This window comes from Corylus avellana, chromosome 2, assembly GCF_965113065.1.
Source record: "Corylus avellana chromosome 2, dhCorAvel1.hap1.2, whole genome shotgun sequence".
Lineage (NCBI taxonomy): Eukaryota > Viridiplantae > Streptophyta > Magnoliopsida > Fagales > Betulaceae > Corylus > Corylus avellana.
Window position 1 is genome coordinate 19,321,414 of NC_142491.1, and position 26,290 is coordinate 19,347,703.

The following is a 26,290-nucleotide window of genomic DNA, read 5'->3' on the forward strand; positions in this document are numbered from 1 at the left end:
TTAATAATTTAATTATCATTAATATAACTACACTAAAAATACTCATATTAAATATAGTGACAAAGAAGTTTCACATAATTAAATATAAGCAAGTTTTTTTTTTTTTTTCTCAAACAAGAAAATGAATAAATATAATTACAACTTGCTTATCATAGATTGTTTGAGACAAAAGAGAGCATAGCATCTCTTAGATAAGGTGGTGACTCGGTGAGTGGTTTGAGGAATTTCTCTTCTACAAATACAAAGAGTCCCCTTTCATTTCCTTCCCCTAAACAATCAATAATTCCTATCCTCTTATTTTCTTCCTCCCCACAACATGATGTTGCTGGTGCCGTGTCAATTGCCATAAACCCCACCTCAGTTCCATGTGTTTTCATGTGAACCCCATTTCATGGAAGCGCCATAATACCGCGGAGCACACTATCATTTGTCCAAATAGTCTCATTGACTCTCTCTCTGGGCTATAGTGGGGTGGAGCCCATAACTGGACCTCTGCTTTGCTGGCTTCAAGCTTTCCATTGTTGGTCTTTTATGGGGCTTGTCTGCTGAGAAAGAAGGAGAAAAAGAACTCAAACAAAGATTGAGTTTGCCCAATATATTGCCTCTGGGTCTTTCGCCAAAGTCCCATTTCACGTTTCTGCTCCTTTCCTCTGGGTCTATAAGCCAAAAAAGCAAACACAACAAAGACCCATTTTTTTTCGCTCATCTTTGATTTGATGGATCCACAGATCTAATGCTCTGTCATGCCCACATGAGCTTCTTCTTGCTCTTTCCAGATCCTCTTCTCTTCGTCAACTGTAGCACACAGTAGCTTGCAGGAAACAGCAAACTTGTATTGGGTAAGCTTCTTTTGTTTTTTTTTTTTTTTTTCCTTCTTGAAATGGTTTGTTGTTATGATTTTATGGTGTATATATTGGAAAATGAGGAATTTGAATTGTTTGTGGTTGATGGGTTTCTGGGCGGTTTGTATGACTGGAGGGGTTTAGTTTTCAATGTGAAGAGGTAGACCTTCTGGATGTCCCAATGGTTGACCAAGCACTTGTCTGAGACAAAGTGGCTTTGACCACTCCTTTTTCCAAAAACCCCTTTTGGTTCTCTGTTGATTTTTTCATTATTAGCGGCTGGTTGTGGTCATGGGTTTTCTGTTTTTATAGGAAACAAGGATTGCTTCTCAGTATATAGGACCTGATTCCTTCTGTTTATGGTGCAATCCCCCAACTGAATTTAACAGTGAAGTCGGCTTCTTTGTCAGTTATCTGATATTGTTAGGTTCTAAGCCTTCAATTATCTAATTCTGTTTGTGCTCTGATGTTTACTCTGAATGTTCTGATTGTGCAATCATTGATGTTTTATGTGTGTTTTGGTTGTTGATGCTGTTGTAGTGCATGAATATTATGCTGTGAAGTTGAGAAGAACACAATTCACAATTGGGATTTTTGGGTCGGAGTTGGTTTTGATCTGGATGATAATTTTGAGGGTTGTTTGGATGAGATGAGGGATGTTATCGGAGTTGATGAACTTTTTGAGGGCCTGTTTTCGGCCGAGGTCGGATCGATATGTTCACGCAGGGTCGGATGCGGGGGGTCGGCAAGAAGGGCTATTGTGGTACAAAGACAGTGGACAGCACTTGAATGGTGAATTCTCTATGGCTGTAGTCCAGGCCAACAACTTGCTTGAGGACCAGAGTCAGATTGAGTCGGGCAATTTGAGCTCGCACGAGACTGGCCCCCATGGTACCTTTATTGGTGTCTATGACGGGCACGGTGGGCCTGAGACATCGCGCTATGTCAATGATCACCTATTTCAGCATCTCAAGAGTAAGTCACTTGTCTTCAACTTTCAATGCTCCTCCCTTCCTTTCTTCATAGGTTCTTATGTATACTTTTTTATCAAATCCCTCCTAAGGTTTAAATGTTGTCAATTTACTCTACTGAGAGTTTCAACTGCTATCCAATAGATCATTTCATCTATTTTCTGTTAAATTTTTAACGTGCTGCCACCTTATACTCAATCAGAAGGTGACATGTGTCGAAAATGACACAATAGGTGGGGTGGCCCACGTGGGCACCCCCATTTGCGCAGCCACCCTAGCAGTGAGGCGTGGCCACCCCCCACAGTTGGGGAGTGGCCCATGCTTGGGGTGACCTCGCCGGCCTCCCCAACACTTGGGGTAGCCTTGCACGGCACTCCACCTCTGGTATTTTATTTATTTATTTTTCATTTTTATGTCTATTATTCTTCTTTTTTCTTTTTTTCTTCTTTATATTTATATTTTTAGTTTTTTTTTTTTTTTTTTTTGATATTTTATTATTATAGGGGACACTCGTTGCCTTCTGATTGGGTATAACGTGCAAGCACAGTTAAAAATTTAAGGGAGGTTAGACAGAATGATCTATTTGACAATAATTGAAATGTTAGGGAGTAAATTGATAAACTTTTAACCTTAGGGAGTGCTTTGATAAAAAGTCATATTTTAGAAACTCGAAGGCTTTTTTCTTTTTTTTTTGGTGTAAATTGATGAGTGAGTTTGGCCACAAGGGGAGTGGGAGAGGAACATTTGAACCTCTGACTTAGTGACATGTCTTCATGAAGGTGATCCCAAGTTGACTTTGCTATCCCTTGGGTTTGTTATGGTCCCAAATTTGATTGCTCCTTATTTGCCTGCTGAGAACATTTATGGAAAGAAAACATATAGCGAAGGATAAGGCTTTAGTCAACTTCAATGTTGCTCGAGTTAAAAAGGCTTCTTGTGTGTGTTTGTTTTTCCTTGCTCTCAGCCATTAACTGGAGCACTATAATTGTGATCTTCAAATTTTGAGTCCTACTCAAGTAATTAAATAATTGATGGACAAACTATATTTTGGTAGTGATTTTGTGGGTTTTAAGTTCAAGTTGCTGTTCTGAATCTTCTGTTTTGATATTTATTTGCAGGGTTTACTACGGAGCAGCAATCAATGTCAGTGGATGTGATACGGAAAGCATTTCAAGCGACAGAAGATGGGTTCTTGTCTGTTGTTACCAAACAATGGCCAATTAAACCGCAGATTGCAGCGGTTGGGTCATGCGTTCTTGTCGGTGTTGTTTGTAGTGGAACCCTTTACATTGCCAACCTTGGTGATTCCCGTGCTGTCATGGGAAGAGTTGTGAAGGCAACAGGAGAGGTTTTAGCCATTCAATTGTCAGTAGAGCACAATGTGAGTATAGAGTCCGTGAGACAGGAGCTGCATTCTTTGCATCCTGATGACCCGCAGATTGTAGTTTTGAAGCATAATGTCTGGCGTGTGAAGGGACTTATACAGGTAAGTTTCATACCATGCGTAAAAATTGGTTCTTATTACTAGTATGGGAAAACTATGTTTACCTCCATCAATTTATCACCCTTGTTGCCATGTCACTCTTTGACCTCCTCTCAGCCCACTTCGGAGCTTTCTCAGTCCTTTTTCAAAATTGTTACTTTTCCTGAAAATCCTTTTTATTGTGTTGTGGCACACCTCCCTCTGAGACAGACGTTGGAATGATGAAAGCTATAATTGCCCCAATCTTTTAATTTGGCTAATGTGATCCATGGAGTGACCCACAGCCACGCTGTGCGTGAGGTGCTTTTTTCCCTTAATTTTTTTATTTTGTTTTTTGTTTTTTTGTTTTTTGTTTTGTTTTTATTTTTTATGGCCATTTTTGTCTTTTTGGGGGCAAAATGGAACATTGCAACCCCAATTGAAAGATTGAGGAGAAATTGCAAATTGAAAGGGTAAGAATAGTTTCTCCTATTAGTTTTCTTGCAGTTAGAGCAAGTAAACGTGTTCCTATCTTATCTAGTATTGCCAATCCGATGTTAATTCCCTGTTCAAGAGTGCAGTTCCTATTTTATGGAGTATCTCCATCTACTTGATTCTGTGATAGTCAGTCAGATGTCAATTACCAAATTTAGAATTGCAAAAGCATGTAGTACAACAAGAGGAGTTGAAAATTCCTCAGAGTGGAGTATTCTACCTCCTCCCCCCTTCCCCCTCTTTTTACCGTGGACAATTCTTAAAAATTTAAGAGAATGCTAGTTTCATTTAAATATTTTTACATACATTAATTACCAGTGTGGTAGCTCTTATAGTTTACGACTGTAGTAATTATGAAATATCATTTCCACCTATAGGAGGATCAGTGGGCAGACTGTCATGTGAATAATTAATTAATGAAGTAGATGTCACTTTATAGGTCAGGCCATCGGGATATGATCCTCTCCATTTCATTTGAAATGGAGAGTATCCATTTAGTGTAAAATGAGGGGTAATATTATCTTAACATTAAAGTTGAAGGACAAAATTTACAATATTACCCCTCATTTTACACAAAATAAATATTCTATTTCATTTGAAATTGAGAGGATCCTATTCCCAGGCCATCCGGGATCTAATTTTTGCTACTTTGGAGGTGTTGTGTTATATGGTAGATTTATATTTGATTTATGTAGTCTACATGATATAAATTTGGGTTTTTTTTTTTTCCTCCTATTCATTTTTCTTCTGGTCAGCTGGTTATGATAGATAGTTGTGAGTTTTTTTTTTTTTTTTTTGGTTTTTCCTTTTGATTTCACAGTAGATAATATATTGAAAATTTGGGAAGTATCCTAAGAGAAAGAGGCACGTGTTCTCTTTCTCTCTCTCTCTCTCTAAAATTTATCATGGAAATATGGAATGAACAATAGCTTTATGAGTCCCAAACAGGATTGTAGTATGATGATGCTATACAAGAGTTTTGTTCTTGCGGATATGTGTTGGCTTATTTCACTTTATGCATCTTCTTCTTTAATTGTTTTCCCTAATTGTCAAAATCTTTCATCTTGCAGATTTCTAGATCTATTGGTGACGAATATTTAAAAAAGGCTGAGTTCAACAGGGAGCCTTTGTACTCTAAATTTCGCCTTCGCGAACCTTTGAAAAGGCCAATACTGAGCTCTGAACCAACAATTTCAGTGCACCCATTGCAACCACATGATCAATTTATTATCTTTGCATCTGATGGGCTCTGGGAACACCTTAGCAATCAGGAAGCAGTTGATATAGTTCAGAATCGTCAACGCAGCGTAAGACTTCTACATATATCTTAACACTAAACATTGGTTCTTAACTGATAAAGAGATCTTTAAGTTGTTTATTTCCAAGTATTCTTGGGGCCAGAAAGTATAGTAGAGGCAGTTGTCAGCTCAACCTAGATTTGAGCTGGTCTCTTTACTATATCTAGGAAGTGATTCAAAAGGTTCTTGTTGGCTTACACGGTTTTGTTATATATATATGATGTCCCATGTTTGTTTGTGTTCTTCAGGCCCTTTCTTCAGTTAGATGTTATTGTAAATGAACCATAACCTCGTAGTCCTACTCCTAATGGTTTGAGCCCAAAATAGCATATCCAAATTATAAGAAATTCTAGAGTCTAAATTGTGGGATTTACACCTTCCAATTTTTTATTTGTTCAAATATGTAAATAAATCGTGAATACAGGTCAAGTAATAAAATGCTCAAGTTTCCTTCGGAACCAAAATATGAGCACAGCGCATCATTTGCCCATTATGCTCCCAAAAGAACACATTCTTTGAAAAGATAAAACCCTTTTGAACTGTTGATGTACCAGTATGCTATTACTTTTGACATTAGTGAAAGCTTTTCCTTCTTAATTTGTAGCAATATCTCCTAGAAAAGCCATTGCCCGGATTAGATCATCATGATTATCATCATTATCGTCTTCTTCATTGTAGTTCGTAGTTGTGCGTGAACTAAATTCTTTGGCTATTAGGTGGACATCTGTTCGGACATTAAGTTCAGTTGGGAGTTCTTCAGGTGTAAATTCTTAATCTCCTCTCCCCCATTCTTTCCCTCTTTTCCCCTTTTTCCTACAACTAATGGATCGTACATTTTATTTTTTCCACAAAAATTTTGTAAAAAAGATTAGTTCAGGCTGCTGATTTTGGCTGCCCTCTTGGTGAGAAGAAAGTGATGTCATTTGAACACTGTTATATTATGTCTGTGAGGGTAAGGGCTATGCACATTTAATAAATGATCAAGTAGATAAGAGTTTAAATTAGTAGCCTTAATCTGTGGAAGACAAAAAAGTTCTTATTTTTGTCTTAAAACATATTGATAATATCAACTCTACACTAAATGAGCATTCGGTCACATAGTAGATATGGAAGCGTTCCAATAGGTTTTCTCTATTATTTAAAATAAATACCCATCTATGAGTACCTTTGGAGACCATGCAAAAAGCAGTGTCATTTCCATGAGACGCTCAAATATGTTCTGCTTTTCTGCCATTTCCAATAAAATATTGCTTGAATCTCCTCCCATGCTGACTTACAGGATTTTGTGTCTATATATGCATGGTGCACTCAATATAATGGATTGTCCAATACACCTCTTTGGGTTACCTAAACCAGTAAACTTAAAATATTAGCTGTCTTGGTCCTGTATATCTTTATTGACTGCCAAATGTAGAACTGTCCCCCAAGCAGGAGAGACAGCTTTATTGTTTTCCTTGCTCATAGTTTGTGAGAAATGGAAAATGGAAAGAGAATTTACTTTTTGTTTAACTATATGCAGGGAAGTGCAAGAAGGCTGGTAAAAGCTGCTTTGCAGGAAGCAGCAAAGAAGAGAGAAATGAGGTATTCAGACTTGAAGAAGATTGACCGTGGAGTCCGCCGCCATTTCCACGATGACATCACAGTGATTGTTGTCTTTTTCGACTCAAATCTCGTGAGCCGGGCTAGCTCCGTCAAGTGCCCTAATATATCGGTGAGAGGGGGCGGTATAAACCTTCCTCCTAACACGCTGGCTCCTTTTGCTACACCAACGGAAGCTGGCAATACCTAGTTAAGCTGTATCTCATGCTTGTCTGTTGTATTATTCTCTTTTGTGTGAATATCAGGTAGCTTCCAGAAGAGATCAGAGGAGCAGGCCTTAAATTCTTTAGTGTACACTGTAACCTTTAACTGGAAACTAATACTTGCATTTAGCTCCTGTGCCAAAAATGAGAAAAAGAAATGGAGAAAGAGAACTCTTTTAGGTGATAGTTATTATAGTTATTTCCTTGGCACAAATCTTACCCTCTATTATTATTTTTTCTTTTCTTTTCCTTTCTGTTGCTTGCTTGTTTGCTCTTTTAATTTACTCCTAAACTGGCTCCAAGACAAGTTTGGATTTGGCTTGGATGCTGTAAAAAATCTATAAGAAATCTCTTGTAGTTTTTTCAATGTTATAGAGAAAAACTTAGAATTGAATTTGAACTGTTGAAAAAATTACAAGAGATTTCTCAGTGGATTGTTTTTTTACCGTACCTAAGCCAAATAGTTTCAGCTGTAGAGTGATTTCTGGGCAGTCGACCGGTTCTGCAGGAATTGGGTTTGTAAGGTAAACCCAAATATAATCTCATTGATACTGACAACTCTTCCTAATATTACTCTCATTTTATGAAGATGTCAAAAGAGCTCTACATTTTTTGCTTAATAGCTCAGATTGGTAGTGCCTTGATGTTCCACAAGGAGGTACATTCTATATATATATATATATATATATATATATATATAAAAGAGGTGATGGCAGTTGATGTTGATAGTAAAACAGGACCTGAATTAGTGATGATGGGGTAGAAATACATGCATTATATTTATCATTTGTTTCACATCACATGTAATGGTGAACTGTATTCTCAGTCAATTTCAGTGGGATTAAGAGACAAATATATGAGTAAAACAATATAATTTGCATGTAGAATAAAACTATGGAGAGAATTTTTTGTTAATCCTATAAAAAAAATGACAGCTGCTAAAAAAAAAAAAAAAAACTTTTGCCCTGCCATTAAAACATTAAAACGGCACAAAAGAAGGGACCAAATCGGGTTTGTATGGAACTAAACGGCAATGTTTCAGCAACAGTAAATCACGGGCATTTTAATATAATATTCCTGGAGATTTTAAACAGAAATTGAAAAAGAATATGGAAAAGCCAGGAAGTAGGGAGTTACGAGGTGGGAGAAAGACTGCCTTGTCTGTCTCACATGTCAGAGGTTTTTTTTTTTTTTTTCCCTGTAAGATACTTGTCAGAGGTTGAATTGGAGCATATTCTCTGTAACCCACAAAGAAAACCCATATATATATATATATATATATATATATATATATATATATAACCTAATTCTCGATTTTTTTATTGCTAATAATTTTTCTAAGTTCTAAACCTAGCTTAAGTTGCACATTTCTCCATGCCACTGTTGGAATAGACGGATGAGTCTTAGGACTGGTAATTTTGACACGATCCGTGAACTCGACACAAATTCGACACGAAAAAATAGGTATTGGGTTTGGCCTTATCAGGTTCGGGTCGTAATCGGGTCTACCCGAGTAAGACCCAGCGGGTTTGGTGGGTCAACCCACTAGACCCTTTTCTTTTTTTTTTTTAAGGATAAGGCACACGTAGTAAAGTGAGTAAACTGTAAACCTAAACCGCGCCTCTGCCTCTCTGCTCTCTCAAGTCTCGGTTTCTCACTCTCCCTCCATCTCCCTCTCAAGTCTTGGCTCTCTCTTTCTCTCCCTCCTCGCTGTCGCCGTTAGTAAGGCATCCTCAGTCCTTACCGTTGCCGTCAACCTCGCAATGCTCAAAGAATGTTCCATGGATCCCATTGAGACCGCTCAGAAGCTCCTTCTTCAGATCCTGATCAGGTTCTGTGGGTTCTTTTGTGATCCGTGTGTCGAGTTTTGTGTTTTCTCTTCTGGGTTGTGTTGGTTCAGTGTTGTTTTCTTGTGGGTTTGATTTGATTTCGCTTTAGATTAAGTTTTGGTTGTGGAGGAAGTGGGAATTTTTGAGTTTCATAAGATGGGTTTTCACTGTTGGTTAGCTTTTTATAAGGCGAAGTTTGAGATTCTTGTTAGATTGTTCTAGTTAATTTTTAGAAATAAGGACTAAGCAATGAAATGGGGTTTTATTTCGTAGTCATTGTTGGGTTCTTGATGAATTGCTTCCAAATACATGTAGTTCTTTCCCAAGTGTGTTTAGGGTTTTTAACGGGTCGGGTCGGGTCGATTAGACCCGGTTATTTTAAATGGGTAAAACATGTCGTGTCGGGTTACCCGGCTATTTTCATGTCATAATCGTGTCAAACCCGATTACCCGTTTAGCTAAATGGGTCGTGTCTATGTATAGGCTAATCGTGTAATGGGTACTTGCATGTCGTAATCAGGTCGTGTCAGGTACCTATTTTGCCACCCCTAAACAGATCCCTTGTCAAATGTCCAATGGACAAGGATCCCTACCGTACCTAAGCCGGATCCCTTGTCAAATGTCCAATGGAATGAACAAAAGAAAGAAAAAACCAAAAAGACTTTCTTTTTTTTTTTCTAATTAAAAAAAAGAATAAGTCATATTTACAAGGAAGAGAAACCGGATAAAGTTTTCTCCAAACTTGCTTTTCAAGAATTTTCTTCCATTTAATCTATTAAAAGAAAAAAAAATTCTTACAACCTATTTGGACAAAAAATTTATCCAAAGAAACCACAAGATTCAACTTTTTTTTTTATTATTATTTAAGTCCGTAAAAATTATAAAAAAAAAATGTTATTTAATAGATTATTATACGATTGTAATTTTTATTATTATTTTTTTTATAAACTCTTGTACCCCAAAGACTAATTTTTAATGTCGCATTATCTCAAATCTTATGACAATTGTATATTAGTTTAATTAATAAATAGTATTATTCAAACATTATATATGTGTGTATATATATATTTATCTTTATTTCTTAAATGGAGGCTAATATCATTTTTTTTAATAATATAAAAGTTGTATATTATAGATAGGTCGTGTCAACCCAATGTGGAATTGAATAGCAGTTGTACATATAGATTATATATATTTGTACTTTAATAGTTTGACCAATTATCTAAACAAATGGGTTTTGTACAACGTTTGGGGTCCTCTAGGCCCTTCTCACAAAACAAGAGGCCCTCGTACTCCTAACTCCTGCGCTGCCTTTCTTCATTAAATTCTTTTTCCCTCCTAAAAACTAAAAATTCGGTAAGGAAAATGGTAAAAATTATATTTCATCTTATTTAGAATAAAGTCCACTTAATTCTCTTAAATTACCAATCCAATGACAATCTATTATCCAAATTATCAATTACGACAATTTACCCTCAAAACTACTAAAACAATGACAATGTACTCCCAAATGCTAGCAACAAAATTACCTCTATAGAATTTTCAATAAGACAAAAATATCCTTAAAATTTTGAAAAAAAAAAATTAATTAAATTTTAGTATTTTTGTTTTTATTTTAGTAAGGGTAATTTTGTTATTTTGTTAAATTGAGGGTACATTGTCATTGTTTTAGTAGTTTGAGGGGGTAAATTATGGCAATTGATAGTTTGGAGGATAGATTATCATTGGGGTAGTAGTTTGAGCGGGTTAAGTAGACTTTACCTTTTTTTTTTTTTTTTTTTAACAGAAAAATAGGTGAATTCATTATTGTGTTTGTGGGATCCACATATAAATTCAACAATAAATTTGTTAAAAAAATATATTGAAAAATAGAATAAAGAATGATACTAACATATTAAAGGGAATTGAAACCCCAACTTTACGAGATCTTGCAATTTTAGATTAATAAGAGTATTGTTTTAGAGGCATATTGCACATCTTTCTCTCAATTATTTTATGAGAAATGATTGATGTTAATAATTTGTCCATATTTCTCTTATATTCTTTTATCAACAAAAATTTCATTTAACCCAATTTAAATAATCATAAACATGTTAGATGACACTTGACACTTATTATAATAGGTTGAAGTGAGTTGAACGAAATTTCTTCCAAACGAGTTTGTAAGAAATTTGTGTCATTTCTCCTTTAGATTTAATAGATCGATCATTATATTTGTGGAGTCCACTATTGACTTAGGTGAGTTCACATAAGTCCACAAATCTAATAGTTGATTTGTTAGATGAGATGAGAAAAATATGGACACCAATCATTTCTCATTATTTATTTTTACAAATATAATATATTTACCATTGAATTTGTGGACTCACGTAAATTTCACGCAAATTTAATGGTAGATTCATTAATTCATTCTAAATAAATACGTAAAAAAATGAGATGAAAAATAATTTTTATAATTTATTTTTTATAAATATATGGGGTAACTTCACTGAAGACTCCTGTACTTCTATCCGATTTGACAAACCCCCCCTAAACTTCAAAATCTCTTAATTTAGTCCCATAGACTTTTAATTACTCTTAATTTGAACCCATTTGTCAAATTTAACCGTTAGAAATACCAAAATATCCATGATTTTCGTTTTTTTTTTTTAATTAAAAACGTTTTGGAATTAATGGTAAAGTTGAAATTTTATAAAAAATTCAAAGGTATAAACATCATTTAACATTTAAAATCTGATAGAGAGTTCAAATTGATTGCAATTGAAAGTTGAATGGACTAAATTGAAATATTTTAAAGTTTAGAATAAGTTTATTAAATTGGGTAAAAGTTTTGAGTTTCAGTGAAATATATCAGCAGAGTTAAGTATAACCTGCCAAAACTTCATGTCCGGTTTAAATAATATTGACAAAAGTAGACGACGATACTAATTGGGCACCACCTGACTCATAAATGGACCAAACACAGACCTTTCTTTTTCCCTATGCCACACCCCACGCCTCTCCAGCCTTGTAAAATCCACTCATCCACTGCCATTGTCAAAGGAGTAATATTGGAGTATTTTGTAATTTGCTCATTTGTGTTATCATCTAATTAAAATTTTATTAATTATTAAAACAAATTAACATATTTCAGTCACATACATAAGACACACATCAATTAGTTATAAAATAAGTTGGACTTATTTTTTTTCTTGCCTAAACCGATAATTTTTGACACGACATGTGAATCTGACATTAACTCAACACGAAATTAACGGATTAAAGTTGAAGAGTCTGACTAATTTAATTAAATGAGTCAGATTCTGGTTGACGTATATAGTATCATATTAATGTCTCGATATGATCTGAACTCAACATGGGATATAAAGAGTAATCATTTTTGACACAACCTACAAACTCAACAAGAACCCAACATAAGATTATCAGATTCTGATTGAAGAGTTTGACCAATTTCATTAAATATATCCAATTAAAATTTGACCTTTATTATTTTAAGGAAATGCTAGATGTTATTCTGGTGTTTTTCTGTATATTATTTTTTTAAAAAGCAAAAAAAAAAAAAAAAAAAAAATCTTATTTATCTCACTTTATTTTTAGAAAATAATATCCACCTAGATCAAAAAAAAATAGGGGAAACTTCACTTTGACCTCCTGAACTTCCACCGAATTTTCAAACTTCCTTTGAACTTTCAAATCTCTCACTTTGGACCCCTGAACTTTGAATCGCTCTCACTTAGGATCCTTCTGTCAATTTTAGCCGTTAAAATTTTTAGAAAAAGACCAACATATCCCTGATTTTCTTTTTTTAAAATTAAAAAAAAACTTTAAAAACTTGGAATTTTATACAAAAGTCAGGGGTATAAACGTAATGTAATGTTTAAAATCTGATGGATGAGTCCACATTAATAAAAATTCAAAGTTTATGAGTCAAAAGTGAGAAATTTTTTAAGGTCAGAGAGAGTTGTAAAATGGAGTAAAAATTCAAGAGACTAAAATAAAATTTCTCAAAAAAAAAAAAATTAAGAAAACATTAAAAAGCATTTAGCATTCTCCATTATTTTATACTCATATTTTGACCAGAGTGAAACTTTGACACGCAACTACAAATTATTGCTTCTAAAAGATATCATTCCAGAAGAGACAGAATTGTCTTTAGTAGTTAAGACAATATGATATGATACATGAGACATTTATGCTTTTCTAAGCCCATACTTGACATCCAATTACAAACTAAAACACAATTATGCTCCGATTATTAGTGCTCCACAAGCTTGTTAAAAAGTAAGAAGAGACAGAGAAGAATAAACTAAAAAAATAATACCACCACGGGGATCTCTCTCTCTCTCTCTCTCTCTCTGTGCAGTGGTCACTGTGCCCTTTTACTAGTAATTTACTACTAAGTTTGACTCCTCTTTTTACTCACTGCCTCCCTGCCCTGCCTCTGTATGACTGTGTATATGTGGGCACCGTGGGTGGGCTAATAAGAGCATGCCTTGTGTAAAAAGATGATCAATGAATAATCTGTATCATCCATGGATGGCGTGGCATAAAAGATGACAAACAAACAACATGAACATTATTATAAGCAGTCTGTTTCAGTGCCTATAATGTTCTTCTACTGTTTCAACTTTTTAAGACTACTAAGGTTTGAGATGGATTTGAAGCAGAGAATGGATTGAGAGATGGATTGGTCGTACACCAACTAAATTTGAGTACGAATTACCAAACACAAGATTGTCTCTACCCCTTCTTCTCTCTCTTTCTCGAGCCCCTACCTTCTTGCTCCCTACACTTCTGCCTGGCATTTTCTCTGTCATCTACTCTCTCTCTCTCTCTCTACTCCATATTCTCTGCTAAACCTCTAGCCTGTTATAGTTGATTAAGGGATAAAAATCACTCTAATAAGACATCTTCTTTGTTTAGCAGTCATGCTTTAGCTTAAGCATAAACTATTTTTTTGGAGAAAACTTTTTCTGCAAAACCTCTCTCTCTCTCTCTCTCTCTCTGTGTCTGTGTCTGTGGGGGTGGGTGGGGTAGGGAGGCTCTGAAACATCTCCAAGAGCTACATTTCTAGCAAAACCCTACCTTTACCAGAAAGTGAAACATGGGTTACTCTAGAGCTCCTCCAAACCATTTTCTCCTCTAGCTCTGTTGAACAAGAACATAACTTAAAACATTCACCTCCATTTGGGAAAACCCCCCACCTGCTTTTTATCGGAAAAGAATACACAGATTCTTCCAAAAAACGACCTTTTTCACACTTTAGCCCATTTTTTTTGTGAAAGCAGCCTCAACCTCACGCCTCCAACTTCAACGAGGGAAGGTATGGGTTGTGTTGCTTCTAAGCTAGAGGAAGAAGAGGAAGTAGTATCCATCTGCAGAGGGAGGAAACGCCAGCTGAAGCTTGCTGTGGAGAGAAGACATGCTCTTGCAGAGGCACATTGTAGGTACTGTCAATCTCTCTATGCAGTAGCAGCAGTCATAAAGCTCTTTGTTGTTCGCCACTCTTCTCCTACTTCACCTTTCCTCATCACCTTCCCACCACCTTGCCCTCCATCTGTACCAACTGAGAATGTGATAACCAACCCAATGTTCCTTCAACAACGACCCTCTGAGTCCACCACCCATGAAGCCATTGCTTGTGAGTCATGTGGGTCTTCAACCTCTTCAGATTCTTCTGAGGAAGAGAGGGAAGAAGAAGCAGAAGCAGAAGTAGAAAGAGAAGAACAGCCCTGTGGGTATTTTTATATGCAAATGCCTCCACAAATGCCATCACCACAAAGAGATTTTGGGTGGGATTTCTTTAATCCTTTTGAAAATGTGAGACCTGAGCTTATCGGTGGGTACCGCAGGATCTCGGACGATGATTTGAGGGTTGTGAGGGAAGAGGAAGGGATTCCAGAGCTAGAAGAGGAAGGTGACAGAGAAGAGCAAGAAGCCAAGGTAGTGGTGGTTGAAGAAAATGGTGGTGTTGAGCATGAGAGCGGGGTTGAGGTGGTGAAGGTAGTCGATGGTGCTAATGTGAGCCAGGGAGAGCAGAAGGGGCTTACAGTTATTGATACCCCAGTGGTAGGAAGAGAACTGTTAGATGCACTGAAGGATATTGAGGATCATTTTATTAGGGCTTTTGATTCTGGCAAGGATGTCTCCAGGATGCTAGAGGCCAATAGAGTTTATCTGCAGTCTAACTTGGAGGAAATAAAAGGTGGGTCTATGTTTTCATCTTTGATTTTTCAAGTTTTAGATTTTGTTCGTATAGTTTTCTGCATGGTCCTATCTTCATTTGCAACACAGTTTTTAAGTTGATTTGCAATGTGTTCTAGTAAGAAAATCAGTTGGGATTTTTACTTTCCAAAATTTTGTTTTTTTTTTTTTTATGTCTCCTTTGCATGTATCTATTTTGACTTGTAATCAAAGTTTAAAGGGCATCTGCAATGTGTTATAATTACCAAAAATTTCACTTGTCTGGCTTATGCTGTGTCTGCATGAGTAGTAGTTTCAACTGCGGCAAAATTTTCAGATAGCTTGATAATAATTTCCTTCAATTGGTCTCTTTTTACTTCGGGTTTTGGTTTGTCCTTTTGGTAGTCCTACTACTGTTTCTTCTTCATCTTTTGATAAGAACTATTGCTCTGGGGCTTATCCTTCTTTCCTTGTTCAAAAAGTTGACCTCTTCTGAATTTTCTTCCATGCCTTTACACGATTGATTTGTATGTAATTATGCACTAAGCAACCTAGATTCACTTTTTCCTTGAACTAACCAAAAGGTTTGTCTAGAAGAATGCCTCCCCTATACCTCTCCCTGCCTTTTGTTTCAAAACCAAAGGTAGGAGAGAAAGAATGAAAGAAAAGGGGGGGACCAATAAGAGGTGGTAAGTTAGCATTCCTTTCTATGTTGCTTTTACATTTGGGAATTTCCCTTTTTCGTTGTTCCACTATTATGAATTTAATTCCTTTTTCTTCAGAAAAGGTCTATGGTGGTGGGGCTTACCTTTCATGGCTGCAACATAGATTTTATATTTACAAGCTGCATGCCTATGTGATGCAGAGGTTAATTAATAAAAACAAAATTATGTCAAATACATAAAAAGAAGACAGCTAATAATTTCAAAATTGTACACACAGAAAAATTGTACCCTAAATCTGTATAAACAAGACTATTGGACTCTATGATTTGATCTCTAAAAACAAAATTCTATTTTGATTTAAACTCAAGAAAGGAATAAATGCTTTAATTAGGATTCCATTATTTTGGACCTGAAGGAGGAAAAAAAATGCTTTAATAAAGAAAAGTAGGTGTAGGTGTCCGTATGGTGTAAAGAAAAATTAGAAAAAGGAAAAAAGGAAAACTGAGAAGGCATCCAGACGGTACAAACATGGCATGTAATGTATTACTTATGTTATATACTTACGCGCGCGCGCGCACACACACACACACACACACACAAATATAAGTATGTACATACATTTGTATGATATAAATATTTTAATATTTCATATGATGTTGGAGATCTGCCTAAGTTTGCTTGTTTTTAATACTCCATTAGATTGACACATTTATCATGCTTGTTGAATTAATTAACAGTTTTACTTTGTTGATTTCTGATATAGTTGGACCTTGGTATCATTTTCTTTTCTCAAAAAGTTGGAATAACTTTGTAAAAATACATATCCTCTACTTTTTTGTTTGTGGGTCTAAATTCACTTGTTCTGTAGTGATGATATAACATGAAAACTTTTTCATAAGTTCTTTAAGAATCTGTTATAAATATCCAAATGCTAATATCCTACCTTATTTGTCTAAGTTGGAAAATGATGTATATGTCTAACGGTGGTAGGGTTACCCGTATTAAGAGCACACTTTCAAATTTGCCTACGCATTTTATGTCCCTCTTCCCTCTCCACATGGGTGGTGCAAACAGTATTGAGAAGCTTCTACGAGATTTCTTATGGGGTAGGCTAGACAAAGAGTTTAAATATCACATGTAAGCTAGTCCAAGGTTTGTTCTCCTATTTCTGAAGGAGGGTTGGGGATTTGGAACTTGTTGATGGCTTTCTTTATCCTTAGAAGAGTGTTTGGCAGACTAGGGTTCCTTAGAAGGCGACCTTTGTTACTTGGTCGATCGCCTAGAAATGATCTTTACCATGGATAATCTTAGGAAGCAACATGCTTTCGTGGTCGATAGATGGTGTATGTGTAAAAGGTGTTGTACATGTAAAAGGAATGATGAGTTTGTAGATCATCTTCTTCTCCTTCTCCATTGTGAGGTTGCTTGAGACTTATGGAATGTCTTTTTCAAGCGCATTGGGTTGTCTTAGGTTATGCCTAGATGAATAGTTGAATTGTATGCTTGTTGGTGAACCGCCAACAGGTGACAACACATGGAGTGCTATTGTGTGGATGATGGTGCCTTCGGCCTTTTGTAGTGTCTATGAAGGGAAATGAATGACAAAAGTTTTGAGTACTGTGAGAAGACTTTTGCGAAGCTTAAGTCTTTTTTCTTCAATACTTTGTATCTTTGGACAGTCGCATTTGTTTCTCCTTCAGTGCTTAGTTATCATAATTTCCTGTTTTCGTCCTTGTAGCTAGGTGTTTGCTCTTGTGTACCTGGGGACGCCTATGCTTCTAATGATATCTTGATTACTTATTAATAAAAAAAGTCCTACCTTACAAAAACAATGCTTTTTCCTCTTTGGTTCAGAGAACTCAACAAAAATCATCCAAGCTATTACATGGAACCGGTCCACTTCATCTAGACCTTCATGTAAGAGTCTTGTAGCATCCACTTCGAGAAGTTCTTCAACATGGACAGAGTTTAAGAATGACCTCTTTGATGACTATGGAGGAATGACTTCAGGAAGCCATTCACTAACCCTAGGCAGACTATATGCTTGGGAGAAGAAGCTGTATGAAGAAGTGAAGGTAAATTTATCCTCTCAAACTGTCTTCCCTACTTCCATAATTTATTCTCAAATGATTAAAATTTTATATGTTTTGGCTACTGTGAAAGAACAGAGTCAATCAATGGATAAATTATATCAGTCACTTTTACCTTTTCTTACTTTTGGTATAAAGACACATATTGTTTAGATTTTGAACTTGGAATTGTACAAAATTCTGCTTCTTAGAATCTTCGTATCATCAGTGACTCCAGGTCCTGCTTCATGCGGATTTCTATCTGCTGAAGGCTAATAAGGTCACTGAGAAAAATAGTAATCTGACATTCGAGTATTGGTGAATAAGTAGCGTTTACAGCTATCTCATTATCTTTATTTTGAGCAGGTAGGTTTTTACAATGATGTTAACTGAACTTCTATCTAGATGAATTAAGCACTAATTCCAAACACGAAACTGAGAATAGAGATCTCTTAATTTCATGGAAGACATTGCTTTTTGCAGGCTTAATATCAATACTGCCCAGGCATAAGATTTTTTGCTTGAATGCACGCTACTACAGGCATCCTTGCGGAGAATCAAAAGCTGTAATGTCTGGGCACACTAGTTACTATTCAAATAAACACAAATTCTAGAAGAAACATCAAATCTTTAAAAAAAAAAAAAATGTATTATTCTTGAATCACAATCATGTTAACCGTCGAGGATGTAACAAGAAGAAACTTTCACTAAAACAGTGGCGAACTCTTACATGCTTGCGTTATCTTTTGTAGGAGTTTGCAGCTAAATTCATGATCACTACTTACTCTCAACTCCTTGAAGAAGTGGAGTACTTCATAAACGTGTATTTTAGTAATCCATGTTGCAAGAAAAAATCTCAAACAGCTTATAACAATAAGCTATTTTATGTTGACAAAGTCTATCCCTACTGCTAGCTAGATGATGCAATGGATAGAATTTGATATTCCAGTTCCCTTTTCTTGAGAATAAACTTGCTTAGCTACTGAAAGTTTCTGGTACGTATGAAGATCCAATCAAGTTTAGTTGTCATTTTGATGATCACTACCACCTTGACAAAAAAGAAACAGAACTGTCGCAACTGCTTATTTCAGATCAGAACTTATCCCGTCAACAGTACACTATTGGTCCTTAACCCAGTATGTGTCTCATACATGCTATGATTTGAATTTAAACCATAAAAAACCTACAAACTACAGAAACTTAACCTGATTTCTATTATATCTACTTACGGTATTTGACATGTTACTTTGCCCTTAGGCTGGAGACAATACACGAAAAATTTATGAGAAAAAATGTTCACGGCTGAGAAACCAGGATGTCAAAGGAGATGATGAACTTACTTTGGACAAGACCAGAGCTGCAGTGAAAGATTTATATGCCAGAATCTTGATTGCGATTCAAAGTGCTGAGTCAATCTCAAAGAGAATTCAGAAAATGAGAGATGAAGAATTGCAGCCTCAAATTGTTGAACTATTAAAAGGGTAAGGGGTTTAGCCGTGGCAAAACAAGCATACTCAATTTAAAAAAATATGGGCCTTCCCTAGTTTTCTTATTTTCCTTTTTGCTAGTGCAGCCTAACGAGAACCTGGAAAATTATGTTGGAATCCCATGAAACCCAGAATAAGATCCTGCTTGAAGTAAGGTCTTTTGCTTGCCCCACTTTTGGAAAATTCTGCAATGACTCTCACCGATTAGCAACACTTCAGCTCGAGGCTGAGCTTCAGAATTGGCGTGCATGCTTTATTGACTATGTTGCAGCACAGAAAGGGTATGTAGAAGCTCTCCATGGCTGGTTAGAAAAGTTTGTAGTCCCTGAAGTTGAATTATGCTCTAGGGGCAGGAAGTCAGCTGTGCCATATCGAATCAATGGACCCCCATTGCTTGTGATTTGCCATGATTGGTTAGCCTCCATTGACAAATTACCAGATAAAGCTGTAGCCTTTGCGTTGAAAAGCTTTGCGAAGGATGTGAGGGCTCTGTGGGTTCAGCAAGGGCAGGAACAGCAACAGAAGAGGAAAGTTGACAATCTAGCAAAATACCTCGATCGAAGGATTCGAGCATTACAGAAGGTAGAGAGCAGGTTCCTTGAGTTTAAGCTTACAGAAGAGAAGTTAGAGTCAGATGTGGAACATCAGAGTGAGTTCTTGACTGATAAGAGGGATCAATTGGACACATTGAGAAGGAAGTTAGATGTAGAGAAGGAGAAACACCACAATTGCATGCAAGAAACACAAAGGACCACATTAAATGGATTTCAAACCGGGTTTTCTACAGTTTTTGAGTCCTTAACAGAGTTCTCCAAGGCATCTCAAAAAATGTACAATGACCTTGTAGCTTGCAGTGAAAATGATGAGAAAGCTGGGAACCTGTCATATATAGAGGGCTCCAAGGTTGAGGAAAATGGCAGTAGATGACAGCCTTGAGTATCATTCATTTATGCATTCTGTAAGGTGTCTGTATATTGTATTGTGTCAAAGCAGCTCGCTGAGACACTTATTTGTAATTTTAGGAGTTGTTTGCAGCAATGAATTGATAATTGTATTCTCAATAGTTGTTGTGGATGCCCGCAGATTTTGTGGCAGAACCTGTAAATTTCCTGTTTTCTACTCTTTCTTGGCAAGAGTCTCAAGAAGTGTAGAGAGAGGAAATTCAAGTGGGCAGTTCTTGTAAGTAATAGAACATTGGTGTTGGATGGGAATTATTTGAATTGCGTGGTGACAAATCCTGTGAGCCATGACTTCCCAAGTTGGGCCTCTTTCTACAGGAAAATATTACATGCAAGTACGGACAAAATTTCATAATCATTCGGCTATATTAAGAATATAAGAGCATTTACATTCAGCTTAACTAGGGCTGGCTTCATAACATTTTTAGATGATATTTGTTTTTTTTGTTTTTTTTGGTTGTGATATGACATAAAGGTAAAAATTATTTTGAGTGTTTTGTGAGTATGCTTCTATTTTATTTTATTTTATTTTTTTATTAAAAAGGCAGAAAGCTATCCTAGTCAAATGACACAGCATTTTGCAAAAAGCTTTTTCAAAATGGAGAGCCAAATGTTGGCAGTGATTTTATTTTTTGGGTGGCTAAAAGGTGAATTTTTTGAATTTATGTTTTGAAAAGAAGAAAAAAAATTAAAAAAGGATTTTGATTCCCTACACAATACATGGCCTTCTATTTGACTAACCAAAATAAATGTAACAGTTGGATGTGATACATGATATAAATGAGGATAAGTATACAACGACGATATAGAGAAGAAAGACTGAAAGACATGATGTTTAGAAGAAAGGACACTCGCTTACTCTGTACAGATCATCTTTCATAGGATCAATACTGAATGGCGACAACACCATTCTTTCCCAACTCCTGAAACATCATATATATATATATATATAGAGAGAGAGAGAGAGAGAGAGAGAGATGGAAGTGACAGACATGGGCGTGAGCTTTAGTCTCATCCCATGTCAAACTCGTTCAACTCTCCAATTCATCAGAACAGTGCATTCAGATTTCAGAGACGGGACGGGTCACGGTAATGGTGCATCTCAGTTTCATCTCAAAAGTTCATTTCCTAAATGCAGCATCCTGATCTCATGAGAAATATATTCAACCATGGAAAGCTCATATAGCAAGTATCTTCATGTAACTTTTAAATGGGCTTTCATGTTCACAAGATTATCAGAATTTGTCCCAATAGCTTTCAAGAATTTAATCATCAGAAGACAACAATGTTAACTAGGCGGCTATGACTTCGTTTCTCAGGAAATCCGTGCAACAAAAGATCCCGAATTTGAAACTTTCTACAAAAATGAAGCTGTCTTAAAGTATGAATGATGCTGGTCCCTCATATCTTAAGAGTTGTAAGAGTAATGCAACATGTTACATAAACATTCCACAAATTATCTTACAAAGTTGATATGTCAAGAGTCTAGTAACCCTTATATCAACCATTGTTTACAATATATATATATATATATATATACACAATGGCTACTCAACCTGATCACGTCAACTTTGTAGAATATTTGTAAAATGTTTGTATAGTATGAAGCATTGCTCGAGCTGTAATGACCATTACAGTGTGCAGGCAACTCGTTGAAATGATTTAAGTTTCACTACATTCTATTGAGATTTGTACAATATGCAATGATACACATCCTCAAAAAGGTCGGGTATGATCATGCAAATGAATAATTATAGATTGCAGGGTTTAAATTACAATTACAATCTTCTCTTAGCCTACCTTAGGTACAGGGAGACCAAAAATTGAGAGAAAAGTATAAATTCGCTTACTACAGCTGCAGGGGAGTGAATGCCAAGAAATGGGACAATGTCTACCTGCAACCAGTTCTCAACCACAGATCCCACCACAGCGCCAGCCACAAGGCCCCCAAGGGTAATTACAGTAGCCTTCCCTGCAAATATGAATAGCAAAACACTCAAATATTTTCACCTAGCTGAAGCTAAAGAAAGATGAGTTCGGCAATGTTTGTTAAAAATTTTGTTTCTTATTTTTTGTTCTCCAGACAAATGATTTAATAAACAACTCAAAACTCATAACACTTTATAAATCTGTCTTCATCTCTTGTTGTAAGAATATTTGGCAAAAAAATAATAATTAGGGTGGCTACCCCTCTGCTTGTCAAGCTTGTCCCATGGCCATCCCAACCTTTTTTCTCTCTTTTTAGTTTTTTTACAAGTAGGGCTTTACATCTGTTTGAATTGTTCAAAATATGCAGGTGTACTCTACAGAAAATATTTTCTCAAATGTGAACCACTTCTCAAAAAACAATTTTCACATGTATGTCACATTAGAACACTTTGTCAAGCTAAAAACAAAAAAAACACATGCCACAACACATTAAGAAACATACCCAAAAATTTTCACTCTGAGACCTTGACATGCTATTGAAAAGGCAGGAAGAATTATCTAATCCCTCCCCCTAATAGTCCAAATCACCAGCTGAATCATGCTTATATTCACAAGATCAAAATTTTTTGCCGCTGCCTTGCTTTAAAAGTGGAAAATATCAAAAACAATCATGATTGCCTTTTCATAACAGGAGATCCCATTTTTTTTTCCTGGACCCCAAACTCAACCAAATCACAATGACAGAACCAGAACCAGGTACGTTGACTTTATATGAAGTCATACTCCATTTAAGTTCTCAACGGTATTGTTTTCCTCCATACATTGGTGTTCCTTCTGAAAGAAATCATTTATATTTGCTTTTCCTTTGTCAACAACGAAGTGACCTTAGAAAAGTTACAGTGGTGTTTAAGCTAATGGAGAAAATGTACCAACCATAACACTTCCTAAAACAGATTCAACCAGATAACGAAGTATAACTGATGCCAGCAACATTAAAATGACAGGTTCTACTACAACAACTTGAAACCTTGCTTTATTTGTGAGAGAAGGAAATGCAATCTAACAGCTATTATTTACATAATCAGAAACATAAGTCAGAACACTAAAATAACTAACTTGCTAGATCACCTAACTAATGCCTCCATTGATTGAAGCTAATTTGTCCCCCTTCTCAATAATGGAGAACCATAGTAAACCAACACATGCTAAACTACTTGAATTTAAATTTGGAAGGAATCTTAATCTTCTTGAGGACAACATTCCTTTGAATCCAAATATAGCCATGCAAGCGGAACCAAATATATAAAGTTCCTTACCTAACTTGACATTCTTTTTGGTCATGAAGTACAAGGAAGCTCCAAAGCTACCTGCCAAGATCAATCCAGGAACATCAGCCCCACCATACGGCACTGTGGGCGATGTCGAAGTTCCATTGACATAGGTTAAGACCATTAGAGCCCCATATACGCCTGCTTGTATGCCCAGCTCACCAGTCGATGGAGTTTCAACTGAAACAGGTGCATTTTTCATAGTAGCCTGCAACCACTGAGGCATTGATCCCATTCCAGGAGCATTTACAGGTTTAACATCAGCATAACGAATGTTACTACTCACAACCCTTCCTTTTCGCCGCTGAGTTAAGCTTTGCATAAGCAACATATCATATGCAGCTTCAGCCTAAAACACATTCAAAATAGTTGTGACAAGGAAATGAAGACTACCTACAACTTTATTAGGGTAAAACAGGCAGAAGCAGTCAATTGCTTCCAGTAATTAATAAGTAAAGGAAATTAAACATTCACCTAAACAATGCACTACCACATTGAGATATTGGACCCATGCATTTACCAGAATTAAACTTACAATAACAACATCGAATCAAAATCTTCTATATTTTCATGACAACTCCACGTGGAGTTCTTAAGATTCTAATAATTAAAGTTAATTAAATACTTCAGATTTTGCCACCTCAATATTTAACGACTCCAAAGGATTAAATTTTACTTAAATTCATTATGCTGAGTTGACCAAATCTGAACCATTTAATTGAATATAATGATTAGGGATATAGTAAAATTATCGTTAAGGGTGTGCCAAAAACCACACCCTGACTTCTGACCCGGTTCTGACCTCAGCAGGTTGCCTTCCAACCAGAGTCAGGGCGGAAGTTGGAAACCAATATTTATTTTCAACAGAATTCGAGTCAGAAGTAGGAAATGGGCAAAAAAATCTGATTAATTCCAACCCGACTATTAAATGTGATTTAAAAAAATAAAATAAAGCATCTTTTTGTACATAAGTTTTGAAATCAAATATTTTCTAAGGCAAAAAATGGTGTCATTTTGGTGGGGAGATATATTCATCTCACTCCCATCAGTCGATACCTTAACCTGCAGCCCCCCACTTAGTCTACACTCTCTCGAATCTCTTGTTCTCATTAGCTGACACCCTTCACCATCTCGACATCTCCACCACCGTTCACCCATCACAGTCTCCACCATGGTTCACCCCTCGCTTTTGTTGGTTTTAGAAATCTTCGTTGACAAAGAAGTCTTTGACTAAGATGAAAGATCTTCGATCTTCATCGGACGAAGAATGAAGACAAAGTTCTTCATTTTCCAAAAAGACTACTAAACAGATGGTTTCCGACACTTCCACCCAACTCTGCCTCCAAGAGGCAAGGTGGAAATCGACTCCGATAGGCAAAGGCGGAAAGCGGAAGGGCTGTTTCTAACTCTAAAGGAGTTACCGTATAAAATATAAAGGATCCCAGTCCAACAACAGCATTTTACAACCCATCCAAAATTATGAGGAGAGTAACTCTTTTATTAACAATACTGCGTATCATACCCCATCCAGAAAATACAATCTCTTATTTGTCAACCTATCATCCAAACACACTAAAGCATCTCCAATAGATGCTCTAAATGACCATTTATAGTTAAATATAATTATTATGTGCTATTTTCTCCTCCAACAGACACTTCAAAATAAAAGTTTTGCTAAAATTTGCTACAATGAACTTTCATATTTGAAAGTTTACTGCCTTGTAAGCTTCTTTTTTTCTCTTTCATTTCTCTCTCTCTCTCTCGCCCTCAAAGTAAGGATAAAAAACAATAAAAACAATATTTAAAGAAAGTAGAAAGTTGAATAGATGTTTCTGTTGGAGATTGTAGTAAAAAACTAGTAGTTAAAATACAAAAGGTATTTTGAGTAGCTAAAATGACTATCATTGCTGGAGATACTCTAAAAGCCACAACAACAGGAAGAGAATTTGTTTGACCATGCGATTTTGCAAGTTAAAAGTATGTTTTTAAACTAAATCGCAAAAGTATTTTGTTTGGAAGTGAATTTTTAAAAATTGCAGTTTGAAACTTTGAAAAATCCACATCTTAAGTCGCAAACAAGGAGATAATTTTTTAAAAACACACGCTTTCAAAGGTCATGCCGCAATTTTAAAGGTCAAAATGCATCTTTGCTAACCGCTTTACTGTATTTTTAAGGATCTCATTTTCACTAACTGCCTTTTCAAATCACTATTTTTCAAATCACATGCTCTAAACCAAAGAGACCCTTAGTTTCACAATTCTAATCAAGAACAAAATTCTAAAACAAACTTGCAATGAGCACAATTTACCATAAATACGCCAAGAAAAATGACCAAATTATCAATGGCAGGATTATATAAATGAAATTAATAACTATTGCTAAAAGTACTAATATTTTTCTTCTAACCGAGATAAGAAGGAAGAGGAGTAATCCGGTGAGAGCAAGCTTAGGGAAGGGACCTGCGCAATTGCCTCCTGGTCATCCTTACAGGAGGCGAGGATCGAGTTCTTGGCGCGGAGTATGTCATCGAACGACGCGCCCTCGGTGACTCCGAGGAGCTTGAGAGCGTTCTCCACCGACATGTCGGACGGCGCCGAATCGTCAGCTCGCGAGCCTGCTTGGACCAGCTTGCGCCGGGACAGTGTAATGCTCGGAGTAGTCAGGCCTCGCCAGAGTTCATTCCTAATGGGCCGTCCCGCGTGATCCGGTCCACGCCTCCAGTACGGGGACCGAGGATATAGCGAACCGGCAGTGAAGCGGTTGGGCCGGACTGAGAGAGTGGCAGCCATTTTTTGGGAGAAACGTGAGGCTATTGAGCGTAGAAGACGGTTAATCTAGAGGCTGATTTCTACGTGTGTGTTGCCGTGGTGTAGGTGCTTCTTAATCGCCCACCGTCAGATGGGGGATCTTGATAATAGTTATAAAAAGATCACGTGGCTTTCTTTTTTCTTTTTTTTTTTGAACAATAAT

The 26,290-nt window shown here is 36.3% G+C and overlaps 3 protein-coding genes across 7 annotated transcripts; 2 read left to right on the plus strand and 1 right to left on the minus strand.

The window, feature by feature from the left end:
• Positions 1-232: 232 nt before the first annotated feature.
• Positions 233-7,056, plus strand: LOC132177546 (Protein phosphatase 2C family protein). 5 transcript variants are annotated; one of them, XM_059589925.2, is made up of 8 exons: positions 234-839; positions 1,155-1,269; positions 1,383-1,817; positions 2,932-3,299; positions 4,841-5,077; positions 5,785-5,828; positions 5,936-6,020; positions 6,588-7,056. In XM_059589925.2, exons 3-8 carry the CDS (start codon positions 1,499-1,501, stop codon positions 6,855-6,857), a joined length of 1,323 nt encoding a protein of 440 aa, XP_059445908.2. In that variant the 5' UTR covers positions 234-839; positions 1,155-1,269; positions 1,383-1,498; the 3' UTR covers positions 6,858-7,056. The 5 variants fall into 5 exon arrangements, with proteins under 5 accessions (XP_059445932.2, XP_059445908.2, XP_059445916.2 ...); XM_059589933.2 differs by having other exon boundaries at positions 1,155-1,264; XM_059589917.2 differs by lacking the exon at positions 1,155-1,269.
• A 6,695-nt stretch (positions 7,057-13,751) lies between these two features.
• LOC132192251 (protein ALTERED PHOSPHATE STARVATION RESPONSE 1) lies at positions 13,752-20,317 on the plus strand. Its single transcript, XM_059607530.2, has 4 exons — positions 13,752-14,904; positions 17,402-17,622; positions 18,874-19,097; positions 19,190-20,317. The coding sequence occupies exons 1-4, from the start codon at positions 14,025-14,027 to the stop codon at positions 20,028-20,030; spliced, it is 2,166 nt and encodes a 721-aa protein (XP_059463513.2). The 5' UTR covers positions 13,752-14,024; the 3' UTR covers positions 20,031-20,317.
• A 1,403-nt stretch (positions 20,318-21,720) lies between these two features.
• On the minus strand, positions 21,721-26,176 carry LOC132168030 (chaperone (DUF3353)). The gene is made up of 3 exons (XM_059579097.2): positions 25,780-26,176; positions 23,308-23,668; positions 21,721-22,034 (listed from the first exon to the last, which is right to left on the minus strand). Exons 1-3 carry the CDS (start codon positions 26,107-26,109, stop codon positions 21,859-21,861), a joined length of 867 nt encoding a protein of 288 aa, XP_059435080.2. The 5' UTR covers positions 26,110-26,176; the 3' UTR covers positions 21,721-21,858.
• Positions 26,177-26,290: the final 114 nt, after the last annotated feature.